General features: G+C 50.0%; 1 protein-coding gene across 2 annotated transcripts in view; it reads right to left on the minus strand.

Moving 5' to 3' along the window:
- Window positions 1–25661, minus strand: part of cdk5 (cyclin-dependent kinase 5) — a 42186-nt gene extending 16525 nt beyond the window's left edge. Inside the window, exons 1-9 of one of the 2 annotated variants that reach the window (XM_041190108.1) lie at window positions 25572–25661; window positions 16890–16978; window positions 15899–15966; window positions 14629–14689; window positions 5100–5156; window positions 4122–4217; window positions 3223–3297; window positions 1190–1286; window positions 125–194 (exon numbers count right to left, since the gene is read on the minus strand). In XM_041190108.1, coding sequence (XP_041046042.1) covers window positions 125–194; window positions 1190–1286; window positions 3223–3297; window positions 4122–4217; window positions 5100–5156; window positions 14629–14689; window positions 15899–15966; window positions 16890–16978; window positions 25572–25608 — 650 coding nt within the window. In that variant the 5' untranslated portion in view covers window positions 25609–25661. The remainder of the gene's footprint in view (window positions 1–124; window positions 195–1189; window positions 1287–3222; window positions 3298–4121; window positions 4218–5099; window positions 5157–14628; window positions 14690–15898; window positions 15967–16889; window positions 16979–25571) is intronic. The other variant, XM_041190110.1, reaches the window with a different exon arrangement.
- Between the last annotated feature and the right edge of the window lie 1194 nt (window positions 25662–26855).

Here is a 26855-nt window from a genome sequence, read left to right on the forward strand (position 1 = left end):
CCCTTCCCAAGGGTTGGCTTCAGTTCCTCTTATCCCCCTGCAATGCCTCAAGATGCTTAGTACAATAAAGGTGCAATATAAATGCAGACTGTTGTTATTGATAGACAGGATTTAAAAAGGATATCGAAAAATCCTCTTCAACTGATCATCTACATCATTGCCAGGAAACAGTGGTCTTCCTGCATTTGCTAACTCTGGGAAAAAGAAGTGTTTGTTAGTGAGAACGCTGCACTGGGGAGATCTCCAAAAGAATATTTCATCCAAAAATACAATCACTTCTCAAACTGTACATAAACCAAGGGCATTTTAATTACTTTGCCTTTATTATTTAAACATTGTGCTCGCAGTGTCAATCCATCAAATTAAAGGCTGATGTGTGTTTCTGCTTTTCTGCAGCCCAAGTGTGTCGCACTGCTGAACGTATTATTCAAAAATTCAATTAATCTGTTAAGTTTGACCCTGTCCACATCAATGAGGTGATATTTAATTCTTCATGGAATGATACAGCACAGGAGAGATGGTGGCATAGAGGTAATGTCACTGGGCTAGTCACCCAGAAGCCTAGGCTAATGTGCTAGGGTCACAGGTTCAAATCTCACTGTGGCAGCTGGTGGAATTTGAATTCAATTCATCACAACCTGAAATCGAAAGCCGGTCTCAGTAACGGTGAGCATGAAACGATCATCGATTGTTGCAAAAAACCCATCTGGCTCACTAATGAATGTCCTTGAGGGAAGGAAATCTGGGGGCAGAATTTTTAGGTGGGTGTGCGGGCACACGCCCGGCGTGAGATGATGTCGAGCGAGCGTCCCGATGTCATCCCGCGCTCATGTGATATTTCAGCTGGTGGGCGCACACACGCTTGTCGGGCCACTGGGAATTCAAACTTTGTCAATTTAAACATGAAATGACTGGTCCCCAATCAGTAACAACCCTCTCCAAGGCCCTGACATCCTTCCTAAAGTGTGGGGCTCAGAATTGGACCCCACGCTCCAGAACCAGTGACTTAAAAAAGTCAGAGGAATGTAGCAGGACACCCCACATAGAAAGCCCCTGGGCTGGGATCCGTTAACACAGCACAGGCTGGTGATCTCACCACCGGGAGCCAGGATTTATTTTTTTGGGGGGGGGGGGCAGTGGTGGGATGGTTAGGGGAGCAGTGTGTCCTCACATCAAGTCTGTGAATTACCTGCAAATATACAGCCAGCTGACCACATGTCTATGGAAGTGGAGTAGAGTTTGGCGCCAAACAGCACGTCTGGAGGGCGATACCACAGTGTCACCACCTGCAATGGGCAAAGGGCAGGTTAAACAACACCAGCACCTCTTTTCTCCCTAAGGATATCAATAGCAGTCAACTCAACTGCACTCAGCAAACCCAACCCAAGGTTCTAACAGCAGCAGAATGGCAAATAATCTGTTTTTAGGGATGTAGGTTGAGGAATAAATGTTATACAGGAAGAACAGGCCTGCTCTTCTTCGACTAGTGCTTTGGGCATGTTTACATCCACTGGGGGGAATATCAGGGGTTCAGTTTAGAGTCTTGTCTAAAAGACAGCACCTCTGACAGTGCAGCACTCTCTGTCCTGTCCCTCCGACAGTGCAGCACTCTCTCAGTCTTGACCATTCGACAGTGTGGCACTCCCTCAGTACTGACCCTCCAGCAGTGCAACACTCCCTCAGTACTGACCCTCTGACAGAGCAACACTCCTTCAGTGCTGACCGCCCAACAGTGCAGCACTCCCTCAGTACTGACAGCCCAACGCTCCCTCAGTACTGACCCCCTGACAGTGCAGCACTCCCTCAGTACTGACCCCGTGACAGCGCAGCACTCCCTCAGTACTGACCCCGTGACAGCGCAGCACTCCCTCAGTACTGACAGCCCAACACTCCCTCAGTACTGACCCTCTGACAGCGCAGCACTCCCTCAGTACTGACCCTCTGACAGCGCAGCACTCCCTCAGTACTGACCCCGTGACAGCGCAGCACTCCCTCAGTACTGACAGCCCAACACTCCCTCAGTACTGACCCTCTGACAGCGCAGCACTCCCTCAGTACTGACAGCCCAACACTCCCTCAGTACTGACCCCCTGACAGCGCGGCACTCCCTCAGTACTGACCCTCTGACAGTGCAACACTCCCTCAGTACTGACCCTCTGACAGAGCAACACTCCTTCAGTGCTGACCCCCTGACAGTGCAGTACTCCCTCAGTACTGACTGTCCAGCAGTGCAACACTCCCTCAGTACTGACCTTCTGACAGAGCAACACTCCTTCAGTGCTGACCGCCCAACAGTGCAGCACTCCCTCAGTACTGACAGCCCAACGCTCCCTCAGTACTGACCCTCTGACAGTGCAGCACTCCCTCAGTACTGACCCCGTGACAGCGCAGCACTCCCTCAGTACTGACAGCCCAACACTCCCTCAGTACTGACCCCCTGACAGCGCAGCACTCCCTCAGTACTGACAGCCCAACACTCCCTCAGTACTGACCCTCTGACAGTGCAGCACTCCCTCAGTACTGACCCTCTGACAGTACAGCTTTCCCTCAGTACTGACCTTCCAACACTGCAACACTCCCTCAGTACTGACCGTCTAACAGTGCAGCGCTCCCTCAGTACTGACCCTCTGACAGTGCAGCACTCCCTCAGTACTGACCCTCTGACAGTGCAGCACTCCCTCAGTACTGACCCTCTGACAGTGCAGCACTCCCTCAGTACTGACCCTCCGACAGTGCAGTGCTCCCTCAGTACTGCAATGGAATGTTAGCCTGGGTTATGGGCTCTGAATAGGACTGGAATCCATGGCCTGGCTCACTGAACCACAGCTGATATTTAAGAAGCGGATGAAGAGATGAGGATCCAGTGTTGTCACTGAGTTTCCAGTTGGTCCATTGTCAATTCTGTTCTTGGGCACACCTTTCAACCACCAACTCAACCTATTCTCCCCACTTCCTGGGGTCCCCAGTGCCTTGAAGGCCTGGGCTTGGAGAGGAGTAATTCCCCTTCCTCACACCTTATGAAAGGTAGAGCTAGTGGGGTTTAACCCAGCGGAGGGTGCCCAGACTGACGTCACTCTACGCAGTCTCACCAATTAATAAAGGTCCCGTCGGGCATGATTCCAATGGCTGCTCAAGCCTAGAGGATTCATACAGGGTTTATGACTCTCTGATCCGACAGGAGTTTGGGAAACAAATCTCAGGTGATTGAAACTGCTCCCCTACCTCTGCAGAGTAACATCGGACAGGGATACCAAACGCTCGAGCCAGCCCGAAGTCCGCCAGTTTCAGCTCACCGTTCTGTGTGGCAGAAAACAAAGCAAAGGAGTGCGTGGGGGAGAAGGGCAAAGCACAACAAACTCAGAGTCACACTGAATATGGGGGCACCACAACCACAGCACCGAGGTTTCCCAGAGTAGGTGTCCCACCCACCCCGCAATGCTTCCCAGTCTAGGCACCACCTTTTAAAAAATTCTCTCACAAGATGTGGGCTTCGCTGGCTAGACCAACATTTATTACCATCCCTAACTGCCCTTGAGAATTGCCTTCTTGAACCGCTGCAGTCCATGTGGTGTAGGAACACCCACAGTGCTGTTAGGGAGGGTCTGTACAGTTTCATTCCCTTTGAGGCTTCGTAAAGGGTTGATACAACTGAGTGGCTTGCTAGGCCATTTTGAGGTCATTTAAGAGTCATCCACATGGCTGTGGGTCTGGAGTCACATGTAGACCAGACCAGGTAAGGACAGCAGATTTCCTTCCCTAAAGGAAATTAGTGAACCAGATGGGTTTTTACAACAATCGACAATGGTTTCATGGTCACCATTACTGAGACTAGCTTTCAATTTCAGATATATTCATTGAATTAAAATTCCACCAGCTGCCGTTGTGGGATTTGAACCTGAGTTAGCCCAGGCCTCTGGATTACTAGTCCATTGACATTACCATTAGACCACCCTCCCCAGCCCCCAGAGGTCTCCTCCAGACTAGACAACAACTCAGGGCCTCTTTCAACATCTACATATCCTCCGGAAGGATCATGTTCCTCTAATAGCAACTCAGGCTCAGGGTCTCTCTCGGGTTCTTCTGACTTAACCTGAGGGTCTCTGTTGTGAGCTTAGACTCACCCTGTTGATCAGGAGGTTCTGTGGTTTCAAGTCCCTGTGTAGCACATTCCTGCTGTGACAGAACGCCAAACCCTTCAGTAACTGATACATAAAAGACTGCAGGGAGAGAATAAAAGAAATGGTGAGATTAAAGATATACACATCTGCCCTGGGAGTTTGACGGGGTAGTGCAGAGAGAGCTTTACTCTGTATCTAACCTTGTGCTATAACTGTCTTGGGAGTGTTTGATGGGGACAGTGTAGAGGGAGCATTACTCTGTATCTAACCCCGTGCTGTACCTGTCCTGGGAATGTTTGATGGGGACGGTGTAGAGGGAGATTTACTCTGTATCTAACCCCATGCTGTACCTGTCCTGGGAGTGTTTGATGGGGACAGTGTAGAGGGAGATTTACTCTGTATCTAACCCCGTGCTGTACCTGTCCTGGGAGTGTTTGGTGGGGACAGTGTAGAGGGAGCTCTACTCTGTATCTAACCCCGTGCTGTACCTGTCCTGGGAGTGTTTGATGGGGACAGTGTAGAGGGAGCTTTACCCTGTATCTAACCCCGTGCTGTACCTGTCCTGGGAGTGTTTGATGGGGACAGTGTAGAGGGAGTTTTACTCTGTATCTAACCCCGTGCTGTACCTGTCCTGGGAATGTTTGATGGGGACAGTGTATAGGGAGATTTACTCTGTATCTAATACCGTGCTGTACCTGTCCTGGGAGTGTTTGATGGGGACAGTGTAGAGGGAGCTTTACCCTGTATCTAACCCCGTGCTGTACCTGTCCTGTGTTTGATGGGGACAGTGTAGAGGGAGTTTTACTCTGTATCTAATCAGTTCTGTACCTACCCTGGGAGTATTTGATGGGGACAGGGTAGAGGGCGCTTTACTCTGCGTTTAACCCCGTGCTGTACTACCCTGGGAGTATTTGAGGGGACATTGTATCAGTGTCTAGAATACATGGAGCGCCCAACAGACATCAGGGGAACTGCATTTACCTTCACAATCTCAGGATCCAGATCTCCGTTACAGCTGTCGAAATATTTCTTCAAATCCTGTGTCAAAATTCAAGAGGCAAAACTGTAAGAGGCATGCAAGTAGGAGAGACACCAGCAAAACTCCAGAGACAGATTGAGAGAAGTCCCATTAGTGAGATTCCAGGCTTGTAATGCACTCCCGGGTAACTGTTATGCTACATATAAACCGCACACCACCCTTTGATTAGATTCCAGCCTGTAATTCAATCCCAGTTATCTGTTATTTTAACTATAAACTCTCGAGCCCCTCAATTAGATTCCAGCTCCTTGGATGTCACTTGCTTGTTCATTCTTCAAGGTGAAGATGACAATGCTGATCGTCTGGGGTATTTGGTAGGGTTCTGGTCGGTAACTGCTAAGGCCGATCTGTTTTAATTCATTCAAGGGATGTGGGTGTTGCTGGCTAGGCCAGCATTTTATTGTCCATTCCTTACTGTCCTTGAGAAGGCGATGGGGAGCTACCTTCTTGAACCGCTGCAGTCTATGTGATGTAGGTGCACCCACAGTGCTGTTAGGGAGGGAGTTCCAGGATTTTGACCCAGTGACAGTGAAGGAATGGCGATATATTTCCAAGTCAGGATGGTGAGTGACTTGGAGGGGAATTTCCAGGTGGTGGTGTTCCCATGTGTCTGCTGCCCTTGTCCTTCTAGGTGGTAGTGGTCGTGGGTTTGGAAGGTGCTGTCTAAGGGGCCTTGGTGAGTTCCTGCAGTGCATCTTGTAGATGGTACACACACTGCTGCTACTGTGCGTAGATGGTGCAGGGAGTGAATGCTTGTGGACGGGGTGCCCATCAAGCGCGGCTGCTTTGCCCTGGACGGTGTCAAGCCTCTTGAGCGTTGTTGGAGCTGCACTCATCCAGGCAAGTGGAGAATATTCCATCGCTCCCGACTTGTGCCTTGTAGATGGTGGACAAGCTCTGGGTAGTCAGGAGGTGAGCTACTTGTCGCAGGATTCCTAGCCTCTCACCTGTTCTTGTAGCCACAGTTTTTATATGGCTGGTCCAGTTCAGTTTCTGGTCAAAGATAACTGTCATGACCCACAGGGGATGTTACGCTGTAATATCCAGTCCCACTGTTCCCTCAGCCGTGACGAATGTGAAAAGTTTGACCAAACCACCAGATTGTGTCAATTCTACCCAACAGTCTAACTTAGGTTAACAGAATACGAGCACCAGGTTTGTAAACTTAATAAGAAAAGAACTGTTTATTGAACAAACTGTCGTTAACCAGTGGCAATAGAAAGAAACATGAACTGCTAATTTCTAACACTATGCCTTAAACTCTACCCCTTCTTAAATCCCTGTACACACACAAGCAAGACACACAAAAACATGGATTTTAAGGGTGGGATAACACAGTTCAATAGCACCAATTCCAGAGTACAGGATTCAATGGGTTGATTTTGATCGATGTCTTCTAAATTCCTTTCAGTTCCTGTTGATGACACAAGGTGCACTTCCAGCACTTTCAGTATTTACTTCACTGGTTGGACAACTTGCCTTTCAATGTCTCTAACAGTGATTTTCCCCTTTGCCTCTTGGCAGGGGTTTTCAGAGAGAGAGAGAGCAGATTATAAAGGTATGAGAAGAAAAAGCCAGCTAATTATTAACGTGGAATTACTGGAATCTTACACACAGGAGAGGTTTTAGGTCTTTTTCCTTTCAGGATAGGAGCTATTCTGCTGCAATGTTCTCACCCAAAACCTGGTCACCTGGTCAGGAGCCAATTAAATTGTTGTTGCCAGGCAGCTCCCTTGGTCCAGGACTCTGGTCCCAGTGACAATACCACCATGCCACCACCTCCCCTCCAAACATATAAGATTTTTAGAGGGCTTGAGAAGTTGTTTCCCCTTGTGGGAGAGTCTAGGACCAGAGAGCATAATCTCAGAGTAAGGGACGAGAAATTTCTTCTCTCAGAGGGTAGTGAATCTGTGGAATTCTTTACTGTAGAGGGCTGTAGAGGCTGGATATTCAAGGATATTCAAGGTAGATAGATTTTAATCAGTAAGGGATCAAGGGTTATGGGGAAAAGGCAGGAAAGTGGAGTTGAGGATTATCAGGTCAGCCATGATATGATAATTGAATGGTGGAGCAGACTCGATGGGCCAAATGGCCTATTCTGCTCCTACGACTTATTAGAGGGTAGAGCTGGAGGCCTACATTTAACTGAGAGACAGGCAGAGTGCGAACCTGGTTGAAGAAAATACGAACAAGAAGCAGAAGTAGGCCACTTGGCCCTTCAAGTCTGCTTCTCCAGTCAATAAAATCTTAGTTGATCTGACTGTAACCTCCCACCTACCTCCAGTAATCTTTCACCCTCTTGTTAATCAAGAATATATCTAGCTCTGCCTTAAAAATATTCAAAGACCCTGCTTTCGCTGCTTTTTGAGGAAAAGAGTTCCAAAGACTCATAACTCTCAGAGAAAAAATTTCTCCTCGTCTGTCTTAAATGTGCGACCCCTTATTTTTAAGCAGTGACCCCCTAGTTCTAGATTCTCCCACAAGGGGAAACATCCCCTCCACATCCACCCTCAGGATCTTATATGTTTCAACCAAGTCACCTCTTATTCTTCTAAATTCCAGCGGATACAGGCTCAGCCTGTCCACAATCTTTCCCTATTCCAGCTATTAGCTTAACCTTCTCTGAACTGCTTCTAATGCATTTACACCCCTCCTTAGATAAGGAGACCAGTAGTGTAAACAATACTCTCCAGATGTGATCTCACCAGTGCCCTGTACAACTGAAGCATAACCTCCTTATTTTTGTATTCAATTCGCCTCGCTATAAATAATAACATTCTATTAGCTTTCCCAATTACTTGCTGTACCTGCATATTGGCTTTTTGTGACTCACACACTAGGGACACCAGATCCCTCTGAATCTCAGAGAGCTACAATTTCTCACCGTTTAGATACCAAGCTTCTTTTTAATTCTTCCTGCCAAAATGAACGATTTCACATTTGCCAACATTTTACTCCATTCGCCAGATCTTTGTCTGCTCACTTATCTATATCCCACTGTAGCCTCATGTCCTCATCACAACTTACTTTCCAACTATCTTTGCATCATCAGCAAATTTAGCCACCATCCCTTCGATTCCTTCATCCAAATCATTTATATAAATTGTTAGAAGTTGAGGGCCCAGCACTGATCCCTGTGCCTCACCACTATCCCATCCCATCCCATCAGCCTATTACATCACATCAACTTGAAAAAGATCCATTTATGGCTACTCTCTTTTCCCTGTTAGCCAGGCAATCTTCTCTCCATTCTGATATGTTACCCCCTACACCATGAGCTTTTATTTCCTGCAAAAACCTTTGATGTGGCACCTTATCAAAAGCATTCTGGAAATCTAAGTACAGTACATCCACCAGTTCCGCTTTATCTTTCACGAAACCATGCTGACTCTGCCTGATTGCCATGATTTTTTTCTAAGTGCCCTGCCATAACATCTTTAATAATACCTTCCAACATTTTCCCTATGACAGATGTTAAGCTAATTGGTCTGTAGATTCCTGCTTTCTGTCTCCCTCCCCTTTTGAATAAAAAGTTATATTTGCTATTTTCCAATCCAATGGAATCTTCCCTGAATCTAGAGAATTTTGGAAAATTAAAATCAATGCATCAGCTATCGCACTAGCCACTTCTTTTACACCTATTTCTGGGATGTTACTTGTATCCTCTGCAGTGAAGGCCAATGCAAAATACATGTTTAATTCATCCACCATCGCTTTATTTTCTTCCCAAGATTCACTTTCTGTTGGACCAACGCTCACTTTATTAACTCTTTTTCTTATTTAAATATCTATAGAAACTCTTACTATCTGTCTTTATGTTTCTAGCTAGCTTTCTCTCATACTCTAATTTTTCCCTCCTTGTTAATATTTTTGTCATTCTTTGTTGTTCTTTATATTCTGTTCAATCTTCTGACATTCTATCTGTCTTTGCGCAATAATATGCTTTGTCTTTAAGTTTGATACCGTCCTTAATTGTTTTAGTTAACTATGGATCGTAGGTCAACCCTTTGGAATTTTTCTTTCTCATTATAATGTATCTATTCTGTGTATTCTGAAATATCCTTTTAAATGTCTGCCACTCCATCTCTATTGACCTATCCCGTAACCTCATTTCCCAGTTCACCTTAGCTAGCTCTACTTTCATTCCCACATAATTGCCCTTATTTAAGTTTAAAATGCTAGGCTTGGACCCAATCTTCTCTCCCTCAAACTGAATGTAAATTCAGACATTTTATGATCGCACCGGGGACCGGGATAACACACCGGGAAAGCGAGGATATAGAGAGAGAGTGGGGCTTGGGGCCCACATTTAGCCGGGAGAGAGGTAGAGAGTGAACCAGATTGGAAAACGCACCAGGGACAGATGCTTCAGCTCTAAAACACCGGGTTAGAAGCAAAAAAGAGCAAGAAGTCACATTACAGGAAAGCCATGAGTTCATTGGTTGGCGAGTTACTGCTTTTAGGGACCATGTGTAACGTGCTGAAATTAAGTATAACGTGAAAAAAATTAAACACCCTGTAATTACCTAACTTAAAATATTTAACAGACTTAAAATCACTGATATTGTAAAAAAACTTAATATTTTAAGACCTCTAACTGCCTGCAATTATTAGTGATTGTAAGTTTTTATTAGTACTGGTAAATTTAACTGACAAGACTTATTGGGAGGTGTAGGGTTTAGTCATTATAAATTAATTAGTTAAACTTATTAACTAATTAACACATAAAGCCAATCAAGGAGTGGGAGTTCAGAGAGAGAGAGCCCAAAAAGTAGCAGAGAAAGAGAGCAGGGAGTTTACAGATTAAATCTAAAAGTGACATCACATGAGTCCCGTAAGCTGATTGGTTGGTAAGTATAGTCCTTTCCAGACTCAGCACAGAGGCGAGGATTGGTGAGTGACAGATGAGTTATTACATTATACCATACTGGAGTAAACACTTTATATAAAGTCTAAGGTATGCCAACGCAACTTGGCCATATGCATCTTGTAGGATGTGGGAAGTCGCGGAGGATGACTACATCTGCAGCAAGTGTCACCAGCCGCAGAAACTTGAACTCCGGGTTGCAGAACTCAAGTAGTGGCTGCAGTCAGTATGTGCATCCGCAAGGCAGAGGATTACATGGACAGCAAGTTTAGAGAGGTGATCACACCGCAGCCAAGAAGTACACAGGCAGAGAGAATGGATGACCGCCAGAGTATCTAAGAGAAACAGGCAGGTAGAGCAGAAATCTCCTGAGGTTATCTCATTCTCTAACCACTTTTCCATTTTGGATACTGGTGAGCGAGATGGTTCCTCAGGGGACTGTAGCAACAGCCAACTTTGTGGAACCACGGGTGGCTCAGCTGCACAGGAGGGGAGGAGGAAGAGTGGAAGTGCTATAGCGGTAGGGGAGTCCATAGTTAGAGGAGTAGACAGGCGTTTCTGTGGCCATAGACATGACTCCAGGATGGTATGTTGCCTCCCTGGTGCCAGGGTCAAGGATGTCACAGAACGGCTGCAGGACATTCTTTTCGGGAGGGTGAACACCCAGAGGTCGTGGTCCACTTTGGGAGCAATTAGATAGGTAGAAAGAGGGATGAGGTCCTGAACGCAGATTTCAGGAAGTTAGGAAGGGAATTTAAAAGCAGGACCTCAAGCAGTAGCCTCAGGATTACTCCCGGTGCCATTTCCTAGTGAGAATAAAAATAGGAAGGTTGAGCCGTTCAACAAATGGCAAGAGAAATGGAGTAGAAGGGTGGGCTTTAGATTTCTGAGGCACTGGGAGCATTTCTGGGGCAGGTGGGATCTGTACAAGAAGGGCAGGTTACACCTTAACAGGACTGGGACTAGTGTCCTTGCAGGGAGGTTTGTTAGTGCTGTTGGGGAGGGTTTAAACTAGATTGGCAGCGGGATGGGAACCTGAGGAGAAATTCAGAGTGGAAATGAGAAAAACTGGCAGTGGGAAGTAGCGAAGTATTAACTGCTAAGAAGGATATCTCCGAGAGGAGTATCAAGGTAAACATAATACTTGGGAGAGTTTGATAGAATTAGAGTAGGCAACGGAAACGACAATGACAAACTCAGCCCTGTCGACCCTGCCAAGTCCTCCTTACTAACATCTGGGGGCTAGTGTCAAAATTGGGAGAGCTGTCTCACAGACTGGTCAAGCAACAGCCTGAGATAGTCATACTGGCAGAATCATATCTTACAGATAATGTCCCAAACACCACCATTATCATCCCTAGGTATGTCCTGTCCCACCGACAGCACAGGCCCAGCAGAGGTGGAGGCACAGTGGGATACGGTCAGGAGGTAGTTTCCCTCGGAGACCTCACGAAGTCTCATGGCATCAGGTCAAACATGGGCAAGGAAACCTCCCACTGATTACCACGTACCGCCCTCCCTCAGCTGACGAATCAGTGCTTCTCCATGTTGAACACCACCTGGAGGAAGCACTGAGGGTGGCGAGGGCACAGAATGTACTCAGGGTGGGGGACTTCAACCAAGAATGGCTCGGTAGCACCACTACTGATCGAGCTGACCGAGTCCTAAAGGACACAGCTGCTGGGTCTGGGTGATGAGGGAACCAACAAGAGGGAAAATCATACTTGACCTCATCCTCACCAACCTGCCAGCCACAGATGCATCTGTCCATGACAGTGTCGGTAAGAGTCATCACAGCACGGTACTCGTGGAGACGATGTCCCATCTTCACATTGAGGATACCCTCCATCGTGTTGTGTGGCACTGACACCGTGCTAAATGGGACTACTTGCATGTCAAACAGCATAAGCAACAAGTGATAGACAGGGCTAAAGTGACTTCACAAGCGATGGATCAAATGAGGATAGCAGTCCTGCCACATCCAGTTGCAAATGGTGGTGGACAATTAAATAACTTACTGGAGGAGGAGGCTCCACAAATATTCCCATCCTCAATGATGAGGGAAGTCCAGCACATCAGTGCGAAAGATAAGGCTGATGCATTTGCAAAAATCTTTAGCCAGAAGTGCCAAGCTTATGATCCACATCGGCCTCCTCCGGAGGTCCCCAGCATCATAGATGCCAGTCTTCAGCCAATTCGATTCATTCCACGTGATATCAAGAAACAGCTGAAGGCTGACACCATCCTGGACAAAGCAGCCCCCAACCACCAATGCACAGTAGCAGCAGTGTGTACCATCTACAAGATGCACTGCAGGAATTCACCAAGGCTCCTTAGACAGCACCTTCCAAACCCACGACCACTACCATCTAGAAGGACAAGGGCAGCAGATACATGGGAACACCACCACCTGGAAGTTCTCCTCCAAGTCACTCACCATCCTGACTTGGAAATATATCGCCGTTCCTTCACTGTCACTGGGTCAAAATCCTGCAACTCCCTCCCTAACAGCACTGTGGGTGTACCTACACCACATGGACTGCAGCAGTTCAAGAAGGCAGCTCACCACCACCTTCTCAAGGACAATAGGGATGGACAATAAATGCTGGCCCAGCCAGTGACGCCCACATCCTATAAATGAATAATGAAAAAAATACTAAGTCATTAGATGGGGTCAGAGTAAGGGGGAAAGTTAAAAAGCCTAAATCAGGGTAAATGTGCGTGTATGTGAATGCACAGAGTGTGGTTAATAAGATTGGTGAACTACAGGCACAGGTTGACAAATGGAATTATGATATTATCGCTATAACAGAGACCTGGCTCAAAGAAGGACAGAACTAGGCACTAAATATTCCTGGGTACAAGATATTTAGGAGAGACAGGAAAGGAAGAAAAGGGTGGGAGGGGAGTGGCAGTATTGATTAAAGATGGTATTACAGTACTGGAGAGAGAGGATGTTTCAGAGGGGTCAAAGACTGAGTCTTTATAGTTAGAGGTAAAGAATGAAACAGGTGCAATAACATTGACCGGTGTAGTATATAGACCACCAACCAGTGGAGGGGATGTAGAGAAACAAATTTGCAAAGAAATTACAGAGAGATACAAGAATTATAGAGCGATCATAATTGGGGACTTTAATTATCCAAATATAGACTGGGTGTTGTAGTGTGGCCTTATCACCATTTGTAGTGGGGTGATCTGCAGACAACCTTCTAAGTGGAAACATTAGGTTTATTTACAATACAGACAGCAGCAACTACACGTGTGCTTTCAACTCCATCTCTATCTCTATACTGCCTGTGGAGGTAGCCCACGCTGCTAACACATTGGTTTACACAGATCATGTGATCTTACACCACAGGACTATTCTTCAAGGTACAGTCCAACATTTAATAAGACCATAATTACTACAGTGTTCAATATAATTTTCTGCAGCAGTGTTTCCTGTCCAACGAGAGGACAGGCTCTGTTGGACCTGCTTCTGGGGAATGAGTTGGCCCAAGTGGATTAAATATCAGTGGGACAGCATTTCGACGACGGTGACCATTGCATCATAAGGTTTAGGTTGGCCATGGAAAAGGACAGGGGACAGTCCAGAGCAGGGATAATTAACTGGGGGAAAGCCAACTTCGATGGGATGAGAATGCATCTGAGTTGAGTGAGTTACAATCAAATGTTGGCAGAAAAGACGGTGGCCGAACAATGGGCCACCTTCAAAGAAAAAGTACTGCAGGCCATGTCTATTCAAGGAATGTTCCCTTGAAGGGGAAAGGTAGGACAAATAAATCCAGAGCACCCCGGATGATGAGAGAGATAGAGGTGAAGATGAAACTGAAGAACTGCGCATACGACAGGTGTCAGGTAAAAATACAATGGGGAGTCAGGCTGAATATCGAAGGACCAGTGGGGAAGTGAGAAAAACGAATAAGAAAAGCAAGGAGAGAGCATGAAAAGAGACTGGCAGCGAGCATAAAAGGGAAACCCAGGGTCTTTTATAAGCAGGTAAATAATAAAAAGGTGGCAAAAGAAAGAGTTGGGCTGATTAGGGACAAAAGGGGAACTTGCACATGGAGACAGGAATAATAGCAGAGCTATTAAATGAGTACTTTGCATCTGTCTTTACAAAGGGAGAAGATGCTACCCAAGCAAAGGTGAGAGAGGAGGTAACTGGTACTCTAGAAACACTTACAACTGAGAAGGAGGAGATGTAAAAAAGGCTATCTTTACTTAAAATAGATAAGGTATCAGGACTGGATGAAATGCATCCGAGGGTACTGAGGGAGGTGAGGGTAGAAATTGCAGAGGCACCAGTGATAATCTTCCAGTCTTCCTTAGACACAAGGGAGGTGCCAGTGGACTGGGGAATTGTGAATGTTATACCCTTGTTCAAAAAAGGGGTGCAAGGATAAAGCTGGCAACTACAGACCTGTCAATCTGACTTCGGTGGTAGGGAATACCTCGTAGAGATTCCAGTCTGTAACTCACTCCTGGGTACCCATTATTCTATGTATAAGCCCGCCAACTCTCTGCATTAGACCCCAGCCTGCAACTCACTCTGTTACCGTCTGTTGGAGATGGAGGTTGTTGCAGAGATCTGTAGTTACCTGGTCACAATACTCAAACACGAGGGTCAGCTTCTTATCGCTGTGTAGAACATCGTGTAGCCTTTGGAGGGAACAGAAAATTCAGATCAGATCCCAAATCCCTGGCAGTGGAATTAATGTTTCAGCTTTGAAATAAAAGTTGTGTGGGCTGACTCCTGCTCCCAGCTTTTACAATCAACCCAACTGGGTCAACATGAATGATATGAGTCAGTATCAAGTGGCTCTGTACCACCTCCCATTGAACCCTGCCTCGAGCCCACAGCACCCACTCCACCCGAACCGTTCCCAGCCCTTCTCCCGCTGCCCATGAATCTACAAACCCTACGTTCAGCTCTCCAAAACCTGCTCCAGTGTCCCTGAAACAAAAACAGAAAATGCTGGAAAAACTCAGCAGGTCTAACAGCATCTGTGGAGAGAAAAAAAAAATGAGTTAACGTTTCGAGTCCATATGACTCTTCCACAGAGCTAAGAACGTTAACTCTGGTTTTTTTCTCTCTCCACAGATACTGTTAGACCTGCTGAGTCTTTCCAGCATTTCTAATTTTGTTTCAGATTCGCAGCATCTGCAGTATTTTGCTTTTATCACAATGTCCCTGAACACTGCCCTGGCCCCAGTGACTCCTGAACCTTGTCAACTACAGGTCCTGGAGCCCCACCCTGATTCCACTGTCCTTTCAACCCTGCCCGCAAAACACAGGGGCACCCCCCCACTACCCTCATCTCAGGGGAGGCAGCGGTGTAGTGGTATTGTCACTGGGCTAGTAATCCAGAGACCCAGGGTTGGGGACCCAGGTTCGAATCCCACCACGGCAGATGGTGAAATTTGAATTCAATAAAAACCTGGAATTAAAAAGTCTGATGATGACCATGAACCATTGTCGATTGTTGTAAACACCCATCTGGGTCACTGATGTCCTTTAGGGAAGGAAATCTGCCATCCTTACCCGGTCTGGCCTACATGTGACTCCAGACCCACAGCAACGTGTTTGCCTCTTAACTGCCCCCTGAACAAAGGGTTATTAGGGATGGGTAATAAAAATGCTGCCCTAGCCAGTGATGCCCATATCCCATCCCATGAATGAATTTAAAAAAGGGTTAAAATCATTGTTTCTATTACTGACTGGTGCCCTCGTGCGACAGAGTTCACTACTGCACCAAAACACAAAGGAACCTCAGGCACTTCATCCTTTGTACGGCCCCCGGTCACTGAAACACACAGATTGCAACAGAAAGTTGATCAGTGAACGCCTGTGTCAGACACCACTCTTACCGCACAATGTTTTTATGTTTCAGCTCTTTCAGAAGGCAGATTTCTCGCAGAGCTGAGCTGGGGACACCCTGAGAGAAACAGATCAAAAATAGCATTAAACAAGCAGCTACAGGCTGTTAGCACCAGAGGGTACAGTCAGTCACACACCAACATCAGAAAATACAGTCACGAGGCAATGCCAGAGGGTACAGTCTCACACTAACACAAGATACAGTCACACACAGCCAGAGCAGAGAATAGTCACACACGGCAACAGCTGAGGGTACAGTTGCATACGGAGACAGCAAAGGGGGCAGTCCCACAAGGCAATGTCAGAGGGTAAGGGTGCACACAGCCACACCAGAGGGTACAGATCCATATGGCCACACCAGAGGGTACAGACACACACAACAGCAGAGGTTACAGTTCCACATGGCAACAGCAGAGCATATAATCACACACGGCAACAGAAGGTACAGTCACACACGGCAACAGCAGAAGATACAGTCGCACACGGCAACAGCAGAAGATATAGTCGCACACGGCAACAGCAGAAGATACAGTCGCACACGGCAACAGCAGAAGATACAGTCGCACATGGCAACAGCAGAAGGTACAGTCACACAGCTAAACTACAGGGTACAATCACACACAAAACACCAGAAGGAACAGGTGCACACAACAGTTGAGCAGAGCCGCACACATCAACAGTTGAGCATGCAGTCACACACATCAACAGCTGAGCGTACAGTCACACACATCAACAGCTGAGCATACAGTCGCACACGGTAACACCATAGGGTACAGCCACACACAACAGCAGAGCATACAGCTGCACACGGTAGCACCAGAGGGTACAGTCACACACTGCAACATCAGAGGGTACAGTCACACACTGCAACATCAGAGGGTAGTCACACATGGTGACACCAGAGGGTAGATTCACAGTGTAACCCCAGAGGATACAAGGGCTGCTGTCTGTGTGTTAGTCCAGCAATGCATGGGTATTTACCTCATCATCATCATCCAGACGAACTCTCTTCAATGCTACAATTTCATGGGTTTCCCTGTTCTTGGCTTTAAACACGGTCCCATAGGTCCCTATGAGGAAAGGACACATAGCTGTTTCCAATTCCCATCTCATGGAAATAACTTCAGTTTCAAATACCCCTTGATGTTCCACACATTGCAAGGGCAGGTGAGAGAGACATCCACATGGAGAGAGGGAGAGACACCAACTGGGGGGTGGGGTGGGGGTGCAGAGAGAGAGAGCCTAAAGAGACACCAGAGAATGTGAGCAAGAGAGAGGGAAAGAGACACCAACAGGGAGAGAAAGAGACACCAACAGAGATAAAGAGAGAGAGCAACACAGAGAGAGACAGACAGCAACACAGAGAGGAAGAGACCAACAGGAGAGGGAGAGACACCAACAGTGAGAAAAAAACACCAATGGAGAGAGAGGGAGAGGCAGCAACAGAAAAAGAGAGCGAGATGCCAACAGAGAGAGAGGGAGAAATGCCAATCGAGAGAGACTTAATCAAGAGACAGAGAGGGAGAGACATCAACCAAGAGAGGGAGGGACACCAGCTCAGGGAGAGAGAGGGGGGAGAAGAAGAAACATCTGAGAGACAGAGGGAGAGATACCAACGGAGAGAGATGGAGAGACACCAGTGAAAATACACCAACCGAGGGAGAGAGAGAGAGAGACACCAACTGGGAGAGAGGGAAAGACACCAAAAGAGTGGGACAGACAACAAGAGAGAGATGCCAATACAGAGAGAGAGACATCAAGAGAGACAGAGGAAGAGACACCAGAGTGTGTATGTGTGTGTGAGAGAGAGAGAGAGGGAGGAAAACACCAACAGAGAGAAAGAGACATCAACAGAGATAGAGAGAGAAACGCCAACAGGGGTGGGAGACTCTCAATTGAGACACAGAGAAGGAGAGACACCAGTGTGTGAGAGAGAGCAAGAGAAAGAAACACCAACCAAGAGAGAGGGAGAGACACCAACAGAGAAAGAGAGAGAGAGAGACACCAACAGAGAGAGGGACACCATCCAAGGGAGAGACAGAGACACCAAGAGAGGGAGAGATACCAAGTGATGGAGAGGTCGAGACACCAGAGTGTGAGAGGAGGAAAGAGAAATACACCAAAGAGAGAGGGAGAGACACCAAGAGAGAGAGAGAGACACCAAGAGAGAGGGAGAGACACCAAGAGAGAGGGAGAGACACCAAGAGAGAGGGAGAGACACCAAGAGAGAGGGAGAGACACCAAGAGAGAGGGAGAGACACCAAGAGAGAGGGAGAGACAGACACCAACAGACACTACAGATGCTCCCAGACCTGAGTATTTCTGCATTTTGTTTTTATTTCAGATTTCCAGGGTCCGCAGTATTTTGCTTTTGTATTAATAGATTTTATGTTGAATTAGAGCATTAAAGTTACAAAACCCAGGCATACTGATCAGCCCTGATCTAACTGAAAGGCAGAGCAGGCTTGAGAGGCTGAATGACCCTCCTGTTCCTTTTGTCCCCAGGGAGTTTCACATTCTGGAACATGCGCCGTGCAGTGACAGTCAAAACAAAAGCTCAGCGGGACAGTAACAAGGTGTGACAAACAGCCACTTAACCATTCAGGGCAGAAAGGAGAAAAGGAAGGAAACCAGGTCAACTCAGCTTCATAAAGTACCACTTAGAGCACACTGCCGGCCCCCATTACCAGCTTTGTGAGGCTGTCCAATTCCACTGTGACAACAGGTTCCACGCTGAAAAGCCTGGGGCTCACCCTGGCATATTTCCCTCAGAGTCCAGCAAATGTCTCCATGTTAAAAATTCACAACCCACTATTCAAATCCTCCCTGGCTTCATCCCTCCCTATCCCTGTAGCCTCTTCAAGCGCGCGCCGCCGCGCTCCCCCACCACCCCCCCACCCCCCCATACCATAAAACCATAAGACATAGTTGCAGAAATTAGGCCATTCGGCCCATCGAGTCTGCTCCGCCATTCAATCATGGCTGATAAGTTTCTCAACCCCATTCTCCCGCCTTCTCCCCGTAACCTTTGATCCCCTTACCAATCAAGAACCTATCTATCTCGGTCTTAAATACACTCAATGACCTGGCCTCCACAGTCTTGTGTGGCAATGAATTCCACAGATTCACCACTCTCTGGCTAAAGAAGTCTCTCCTCATCTCTGTTCTAAAAGGTCTTCCCTTTACTCTGAGGCTGTGCCCTCGGGTCCTAGTCTCTCCTACTAATGGAAACATCTTCCCCACATCCACTCTATCCAGCCTTTTCAGTATTCTGTAAGTTTCAATCAGATCCCCCTCATCCTTCTAAACTCCATCGAGTATGGACCCAGAGTCCTCAAACGTTCCTCATATGCTAAGCCTTTCATTCCTGGGATCATTCTCGTGAACCTCCTCTGGACCCTCTCCAGGACCAGAACATCCTTCCTGAGATACGGGGCCCAAAATTGTTCACAATATTCTAAATGTGGTCTGACCAGAGCCTTATAAAGCTTCAGCAGCCCATCCCTGCTTTTATATTCTAGTTCTCTCAAAATAAATGCCAACATTGCATTTGCCTTTCCAACTACCGACTCAACCTGCAAGTTAACCTTAAGAGAATCCTGGACTAGGACTCCCAAGTCCCTTTGCCCTCCAGATTTCTGAATTCTCTCCCCATTTAGAAAATAGTCTATGCCTCTATTATTCCTACCAAAGTGCATGACCTCACACTTCCCCACGTTGTATTCCATCTGCCACTTCTTTGCCCATTCTCCTAACCTGTCCAAATCCTTCTGCAGCCTCCCCGCCTCCTCAATACTACCTGTCCCTCCACCTATCTTTGCATCATCTGCAAACTTAGCCAGAATGCCCTCAGTTCCTTCATTTAGATCATTAATGTATAAAGTGAAAAGTTGTGGTCCCAACACTGACCCCTGCGGAACTCCACTAGTCACCGGCCGCCATCCTGAGAAGGACCCCCTTATCCCCACTCTCTGCCTCCTGTCAGACAGCCAATCTTCTATCCATGGTAGTACCTTGCCTCTAACACCATGGGCTCTTATCTTACTGAGCAGCCTCCTGTGCAGCACCTTGTCAAAGGCCTTCTGGAAGTCCAAGTAGATAACATCCATTGGCTCTCCTTTGTCTAACCCACTCATTACCTCCTCAAACAATTCTAACAGATTTGTCAGGCATGACCTCCCCTTGATGAAACCATGCTGACTTTGCCCTATTTTACCATGCACTTCCAAGTATTCTGAAATCTCATCCTTAATAATGGGCTCTAAAATCTTACCAACGACCGAGGTCAGGCTAATCGGCCTGTAATTTCCAGCCTTTTGCCTCACTCCCTTCTGAAACAGGGGGGTTACATTAGCGATTTTCCAGTCCTCTGGGACCCTCCCTGACTCCAGTGATTCCTGAACGATCACCACTAATGCCCATATTTAATCTTCTCCCTCCTTATTTCTTTTTTAATTGTCCTCTGTTGGTCTTTGTAGGCTTCCCAATCCCCTGGTTTCCCACTGCTCTTCGCCGCATTGTACTCTTTCTTTTTAGCTTTTATGCTGTCCCCTCTGAGAACTCTGTGCTCCTCCAATTTTGGCCACCTGCACATCGTCAATTTGAATCCCTCCACCATTGCTGGTTCCCTACCTCTATAATTCCCTCGCTACAAGTCTCTGCCTCTCTCTTATCTTATTAAGGCCCACCTTAAAACCTACCCCATTGACCAAGCTTTTGGTCCCCTGTGCTGATATCTCCTCATGCACTGGTACGTTATCAGGTCATCTTTCAGAACCGCTCCATGGGTAGCTATTTTGCATATAATGTGAATTGTCATATCACAAAGGCATTACAGATGTGGCAATTACAGGGGTTATTCTTCAGTCAGAAGGTCGTGGGTTATTTCCCACACCAGAGATTTGGACACAACGTAGTACTGAGGGAGTGCTGCACTGTCAGAGGGTCAGTACTGAGGGAGTGCTGCACTGTCGGAGGGTCAGTACTGAGGGAGTGCTGCACTGTCAGAGGGTCAGTACTGAGGGAGTGCTGCATGTCGGAGGGTCAGTATTGAGGGAGTGCTGCTCTGTCGGAGGGTCAGTACTGAGGGAGCACTGCACTGTCAGAGGGTCAGTACTGAGGGAGTGCTGCACTGTCAGAGGGTCAGTACTGAGGGAGTGCTGCACTGTCAGAGGGTCAGTAATGAGGGAGTGCTGCACTGTCAGAGGGTCAGTAATGAGGGAGTGCTGCACTGTCGGAGGGTCAGTACTGAGGGAGCGCTGCACTGTCGGAGGGTCAGTACTGAGGGAGCGCTGCACTGTCAGACAGTCAGAGGGTCAGTACTGAGGGAGTGCTGCACTGTCAGACAGTCAGAGGGTCAGTACTGAGGGAGTGCCGCACTGTCAGAGGGTCAGTACTGAGGGCGTGCTGCACTGTCAGAGGGTCAGTACTGAGGGAGTGCTGCACTGTCAGAGGGTCAGTACTGAGGGAGTGCTGCACTGTCAGAGGGTCAGTACTGAGGGAGTGCTGCGCTGTCAGGGGGTCAGTACTGAGTGCGTGCTGCACTGTCAGAGGGTCAGTGCTGAGGGAGTGTAGCACTGTCAGAGGGTCAGTACTGAGGGAGTGCTGCACTGACAGAGGGTCAGTACTGAGGGAGTGCTGCACTGTCAGAGGGTCAGTACTGAGGGAGTGCTGCACTGACAGAGGGTCAGTACTGAGGGAGTGCTGCGCTGTCAGAGGGTCAGTACTGAGGGAGTGCTGCACTGTCAGAGAGTCAGTACTGAGGGAGTGCTGCGCTGTCAGAGGGTCAGTACTGAGGGAGTGCAGCACTGTCGGGGGGTCAGTACTGAGGGAGTGCTGCACTGTCAGAGGGTCAGTACTGAGGGAGTGCTGCACTGTCAGAGGGTCAGTACTGAGGGAGTGCTGCGCTGTCAGGGGGTCAGTACTGAGTGCGTGCTGCACTGTCAGAGGGTCAGTGCTGAGGGAGTGTAGCACTGTCAGAGGGTCAGTACTGAGGGAGTGCTGCACTGACAGAGGGTCAGTACTGAGGGAGTGCTGCACTGTCAGAGGGTCAGTACTGAGGGAGTGCTGCACTGACAGAGGGTCAGTACTGAGGGAGTGCTGAACTGTCAGAGGGTCAGTACTGAGGGAGTGCTGCACTGTCAGAGGGTCAGTACTGAGGGAGTGCTGCGCTGTCAGAGGGTCAGTACTGAGGGAGTGCAGCACTGTCGGGGGGTCAGTACTGAGGGAGTGCTGCACTGTCAGAGGGTCAGTACTGAGGGAGTGCTGCACTGTCAGAGAGTCAGTACTGAGGGAGTGCTGCGCTGTCAGAGGGTCAGTACTGAGGGAGTGCAGCACTGTCGGGGGGTCAGTACTGAGGGAGTGCTGCACTGTCAGAGGGTCAGTACTGAGGGAGTGCTGCACTGTCAGAGGGTCAGTACTGAGGGAGTGCTGCGCTGTCAGGGGGTCAGTACTGAGTGCGTGCTGCACTGTCAGAGGGTCAGTGCTGAGGGAGTGTAGCACTGTCAGAGGGTCAGTACTGAGGGAGTGCTGCACTGACAGAGGGTCAGTACTGAGGGAGTGCTGCACTGTCAGAGGGTCAGTACTGAGGGAGTGCTGCACTGACAGAGGGTCAGTACTGAGGGAGTGCTGAACTGTCAGAGGGTCAGTACTGAGGGAGTGCTGCACTGTCAGAGGGTCAGTACTGAGGGAGTGCTGCGCTGTCAGAGGGTCAGTACTGAGGGAGTGCAGCACTGTCGGGGGGTCAGTACTGAGGGAGTGCTGCACTGTCAGAGGGTCAGTACTGAGGGAGTGCTGTACTGTCAGAGGGGCAGTACTGAGGGAGTGCTGCACTGTCAGAGGGTCAGTACTGAGGGAGTGCTGCACTGTTGGAGGGTCAGTACTGAGGGGGAGCTGCACTGTCGGAGGGTCAGTACTGAGGGAGTGCTGCACTGTCAGAGGGTCAGTGCTGAGGGAGTGCTGCACTGTCAGAGGGACAGTACTGAGGGAGTGCAGCACTGTCAGAGGGTCAGTACTGAGGGAGTGCAGCACTGTCAGAGGGTCAGTACTGAGGGAGTGCTGTACTGTCAGAGGGGCAGTACTGAGGGAGTGCTGCACTGACAGAGGGTCAGTACTGAGGGAGTGCAGCACTGTCAGAGGGTCAGTACTGAGGGAGTGCTGTACTGTCAGAGGGGCAGTACTGAGGGAGTGCTGCACTGTCAGAGGGTCAGTACTGAGGGAGTGCTGCACTGTCAGAGGGTCAGTACTGAGGGAGTGCTGCACTGTTGGAGGGTCAGTACTGAGGGGGAGCTGCACTGTCGGAGGGTCAGTACTGAGGGAGTGCTGCACTGTCAGAGGGTCAGTACTGAGGGAGTGCTGCACTGTCAGAGGGTCAGTACTGAGGGAGTGCAGCACTGTCAGAGGGTCAGTACTGAGGGAGTGCTGTACTGTCAGAGGGGCAGTACTGAGGGAGTGCTGCACTGTCAGAGGGTCAGTACTGAGGGAGTGCTGTACTGTCAGAGGGGCAGTACTGAGGGAGTGTTGCACTGTCAGAGGGTCAGTACTGAGTGAGTGCAGCACTGACAGAGGGTCAGTACTGAGGGAGTGCTGCACTGTCAGAGGGTCAGTACTGAGGGAGTGCTGCACTGTCAGAGGGGCAGTACTGAGGGAGTGCTGAACTGTCAGAGGGTCAGTACTGAGGGAGTGCTGCACTGTCAGGGGGTCAGTACTGAGGGAGTGCTGTACTGTCAGAGGGTCAGTACTGAGGGAGTGCTGCACTGTCAGGGGGTCAGTACTGAGGGAGTGCTGTACTGTCAGAGGGTCAGTACTGAGGGAGTGCTGAACTGTCAGAGGGTCAGTACTGAGGGAGTGCTGCACTGTCAGGGGGTCAGTACTGAGGGAGTGCTGTACTGTCAGAGGGTCAGTACTGAGGGAGTGCTGCACTGTCAGAGGGGCAGTACTGAGGGAGTGCTGCACTGTCAGAGGGTCAGTACTGAGGGAGTGCTGTACTGTCAGAGGGTCAGTACTGAGGGAGTGCTGCACTGTCGGAGGGTCAGTACTGAGGGAGTGCTGCACTGTCAGAGGGTCAGTACTGAGGGAGTGCTGCACTGTCAGCGGGTCAGTACTGAGGGAGCGCTGCACTGTCAGAGGGTCAGTACTGAGGGAGTGCTGCACTGTCAGAGGGTCAGTACTGAGGGAGTGTAGCACTGTCAGAGGGTCAGTACTGAGGGAGTGCTGCACTGTCGGCGGATCAGTACTGAGGGAGTGCTGCACTGTCAGAGGGTCAGTACTGAGGGAGTGCTGTACTGTCAGAGGGTCAGTACTGAGGGAGTGCTGCACTGTCAGAGGGTCAGTACTGAGGGAGTGCAGCACTGTCAGAGGGGCAGTACTGAGGGAGTACCGCACTGTCAGAGGGGCAGTACTGAGGGAGTGCTGCACTGACAGAGGGTCAGTACTGAGGGAGTGCTGCACTGTCACATGGTCAGTACTGAGGGAGTGCCGCACTGTCGGGCCGTCAGTGTGAGGGAGTGCTGCACTGTCAGAGGGACATTGCTGAGGGAGTGCTGCACTGTCAGAGGGACATTGCTGAGGGAGTGCTGCACTGTCAGAGGGACATTGCTGAGGGAGTGCTGCACTGTCAGAGGGTCAGTACTGAGGGAAAGCTGCACTGTCAGAGGGTCAGTACTGAGGGAGTGCTGCACTGTCAGAGGGTCAGTACTGAGGGAGTGCTGCACTGTCAGAGGGACAGTACTGAGGGAGTGCTGCACTGTCACAGGGTCAGTATTGAGGGAGTGTTGCACTGTCAGAGGGTCAGTACTGAGGGAGTGCTGCACTGTCAGAGGGACAGTACTGAGGGAGTGCTGCACTGTCAGAGGGTCTGTACTGAGGGAGTGCTGCGCTGTCAGAGGGTCAGTACTGAGGGAGTGCTGCACTGTCACAGGGTCAGTATTGAGGGAGTGTTGCACTGTCAGAGGGTCAGTACTGAGGGAGTGCTGCACTGTCACAGGGTCAGTATTGAGGGAGTGTTGCACTGTCAGAGGGGCAGTACTGAGGGAGTGCTGCACTGTCAGAGGGACAGTACTGAGGGAGTGCTGCACTGTCAGAGGGACAGTACTGAGGGAGTGCTGCACTGTCAGAGGGTCAGTACTGAGGGAGTGTTGCACTGTCGGAGGGTCAGTACTGAGGGAGTGCTGCACTGTCAGAGGGACAGTACTGAGGGAGTGCTGCACTGTCAGAGGGTCAGTACTGAGGGAGTGCTGCACTGTCAGAGGGTCAGTCCTGAGGGAGTGCTGCACTGTCAGAGGGTCAGTACTGAGGGAGTGCTGCACTGTCAGAGGGTCAGTCCTGAGGGAGTGCTGCACTGTCAGAGGGTCAGTACTGAGGGAGTGCTGCACTGTCGGGGGGTCAGTGTGAGGGACGCTGACGGTCCCGGAGCTCGGGCTGTGGCTCCAGCCGGACTCTCCCCGGTGACCGGGCTCCTCTGGGCGGCTCGGGGCCCTCACCCGGGGCCGGGGATGTAATCCCTGCGGCAGGGCCGCTCCAGCAGGAGCCGGACACTCGGACCCTAACCCCGGGCCGGGCCGGGCCGGGCCGGGCCGGGCCGAACCGGCGGCGGCCAGCGACACTCGGACCCGCCGCTCGCAGCCACCAGGCCCCGGGACTCGGCCCCGCTCTCGCCCCCTTTACCTTCCCCGATTTTCTCCAGTTTCTCATATTTCTGCATCGCGGCGGCCGGACACTGAACGGCGGGAAACTGGCTCACAGCGCCACCCTCAGGCCGGGAGGAGACACTGCAACTCCCGCTCACAGCGCCACCGTCAGACCGGGAGGAGACACTGCAACTCCCGCTCACAGCGCCACCCTCAGGCCGGGAGGAGACACTGCAACTCCCGCTCACAGCGCCACCCTCAGGCCGGGAGGAGACACTGCAACTCCCGCTCACAGCGCCACCGTCAGACCGGGAGGAGACACTGCAACTCCCGCTCACAGCGCCACCCTCAGGCCGGGAGGAGACACTGCAACTCCCGCTCACAGCGCCACCCTCAGGCCGGGAGGAGACACTGCAACTCCCGCTCACAGCGCCACCGTCAGACCGGGAGGAGACACTGCAACTCCCGCTCACAGCGCCACCCTCAGGCCGGGAGGAGACACTGCACCTCCCGCTCACAGCGCCACCCTCAGGCCGGGAGGAGACACTGCAACTCCCGCTCACAGCGCCACCCTCAGGCCGGGAGGAGACACTGCAACTCCCGGTCACAGCGCCACCCTCAGGCCGGGAGGAGACACTGCAACTCCCGCTCACAGCGCCACCCTCAGGCCGGGAGGAGACACTGCAACGCCCTCTCACAGCGCCACCGTCAGACCGGGAGGAGACACTGCACCTCCCGCTCACAGCGCCACCCTCAGGCCGGGAGGAGACACTGCACCTCCTGCTCACAGCGCCACCCTCATGCTGGGAGAAGACACTGCAACTCCCGCTCACAGCGCCACCCTCAGGCCGGGAGGAGACACTGCAACGCCCTCTCACAGCGCCACCGTCAGACCGGGAGGAGACACTGCAACTCCCGCTCACAGCGCCACCCTCAGGCCGGGAGGAGACACTGCACCTCCCGCTCACAGCGCCACCCTCAGGCCGGGAGGAGACACTGCAACTCCCGCTCACAGCGCCACCCGCAGGCCGGGAGGAGACACTGCACCTCCTGCTCACAGCGCCACCCTCAGGCTGGGAGAAGACACTGCAACTCCCGCTCACACCGCCACCGTCAGGCCTGGACGAGACACTGCAGCTGTTTTTGTTCTGGACGAGACACTGCAGCTACTGCTCACAGCGCTGCCCTCAGGCCGGGAGGAGACACTGCACCTCCTGCTCACAGCGCCACCCTCAGGCCTGGACGAGACACAAACAGAATTACCTGGAAAAACTCAGCAGGTCTGGCAGCATCGGCGGAGAAGAAAAGAGTTGACGTTTCG

The sequence above is a fragment of the Carcharodon carcharias genome, chromosome 6 (assembly GCF_017639515.1).
Source record: "Carcharodon carcharias isolate sCarCar2 chromosome 6, sCarCar2.pri, whole genome shotgun sequence".
NCBI lineage: Eukaryota > Metazoa > Chordata > Chondrichthyes > Lamniformes > Lamnidae > Carcharodon > Carcharodon carcharias.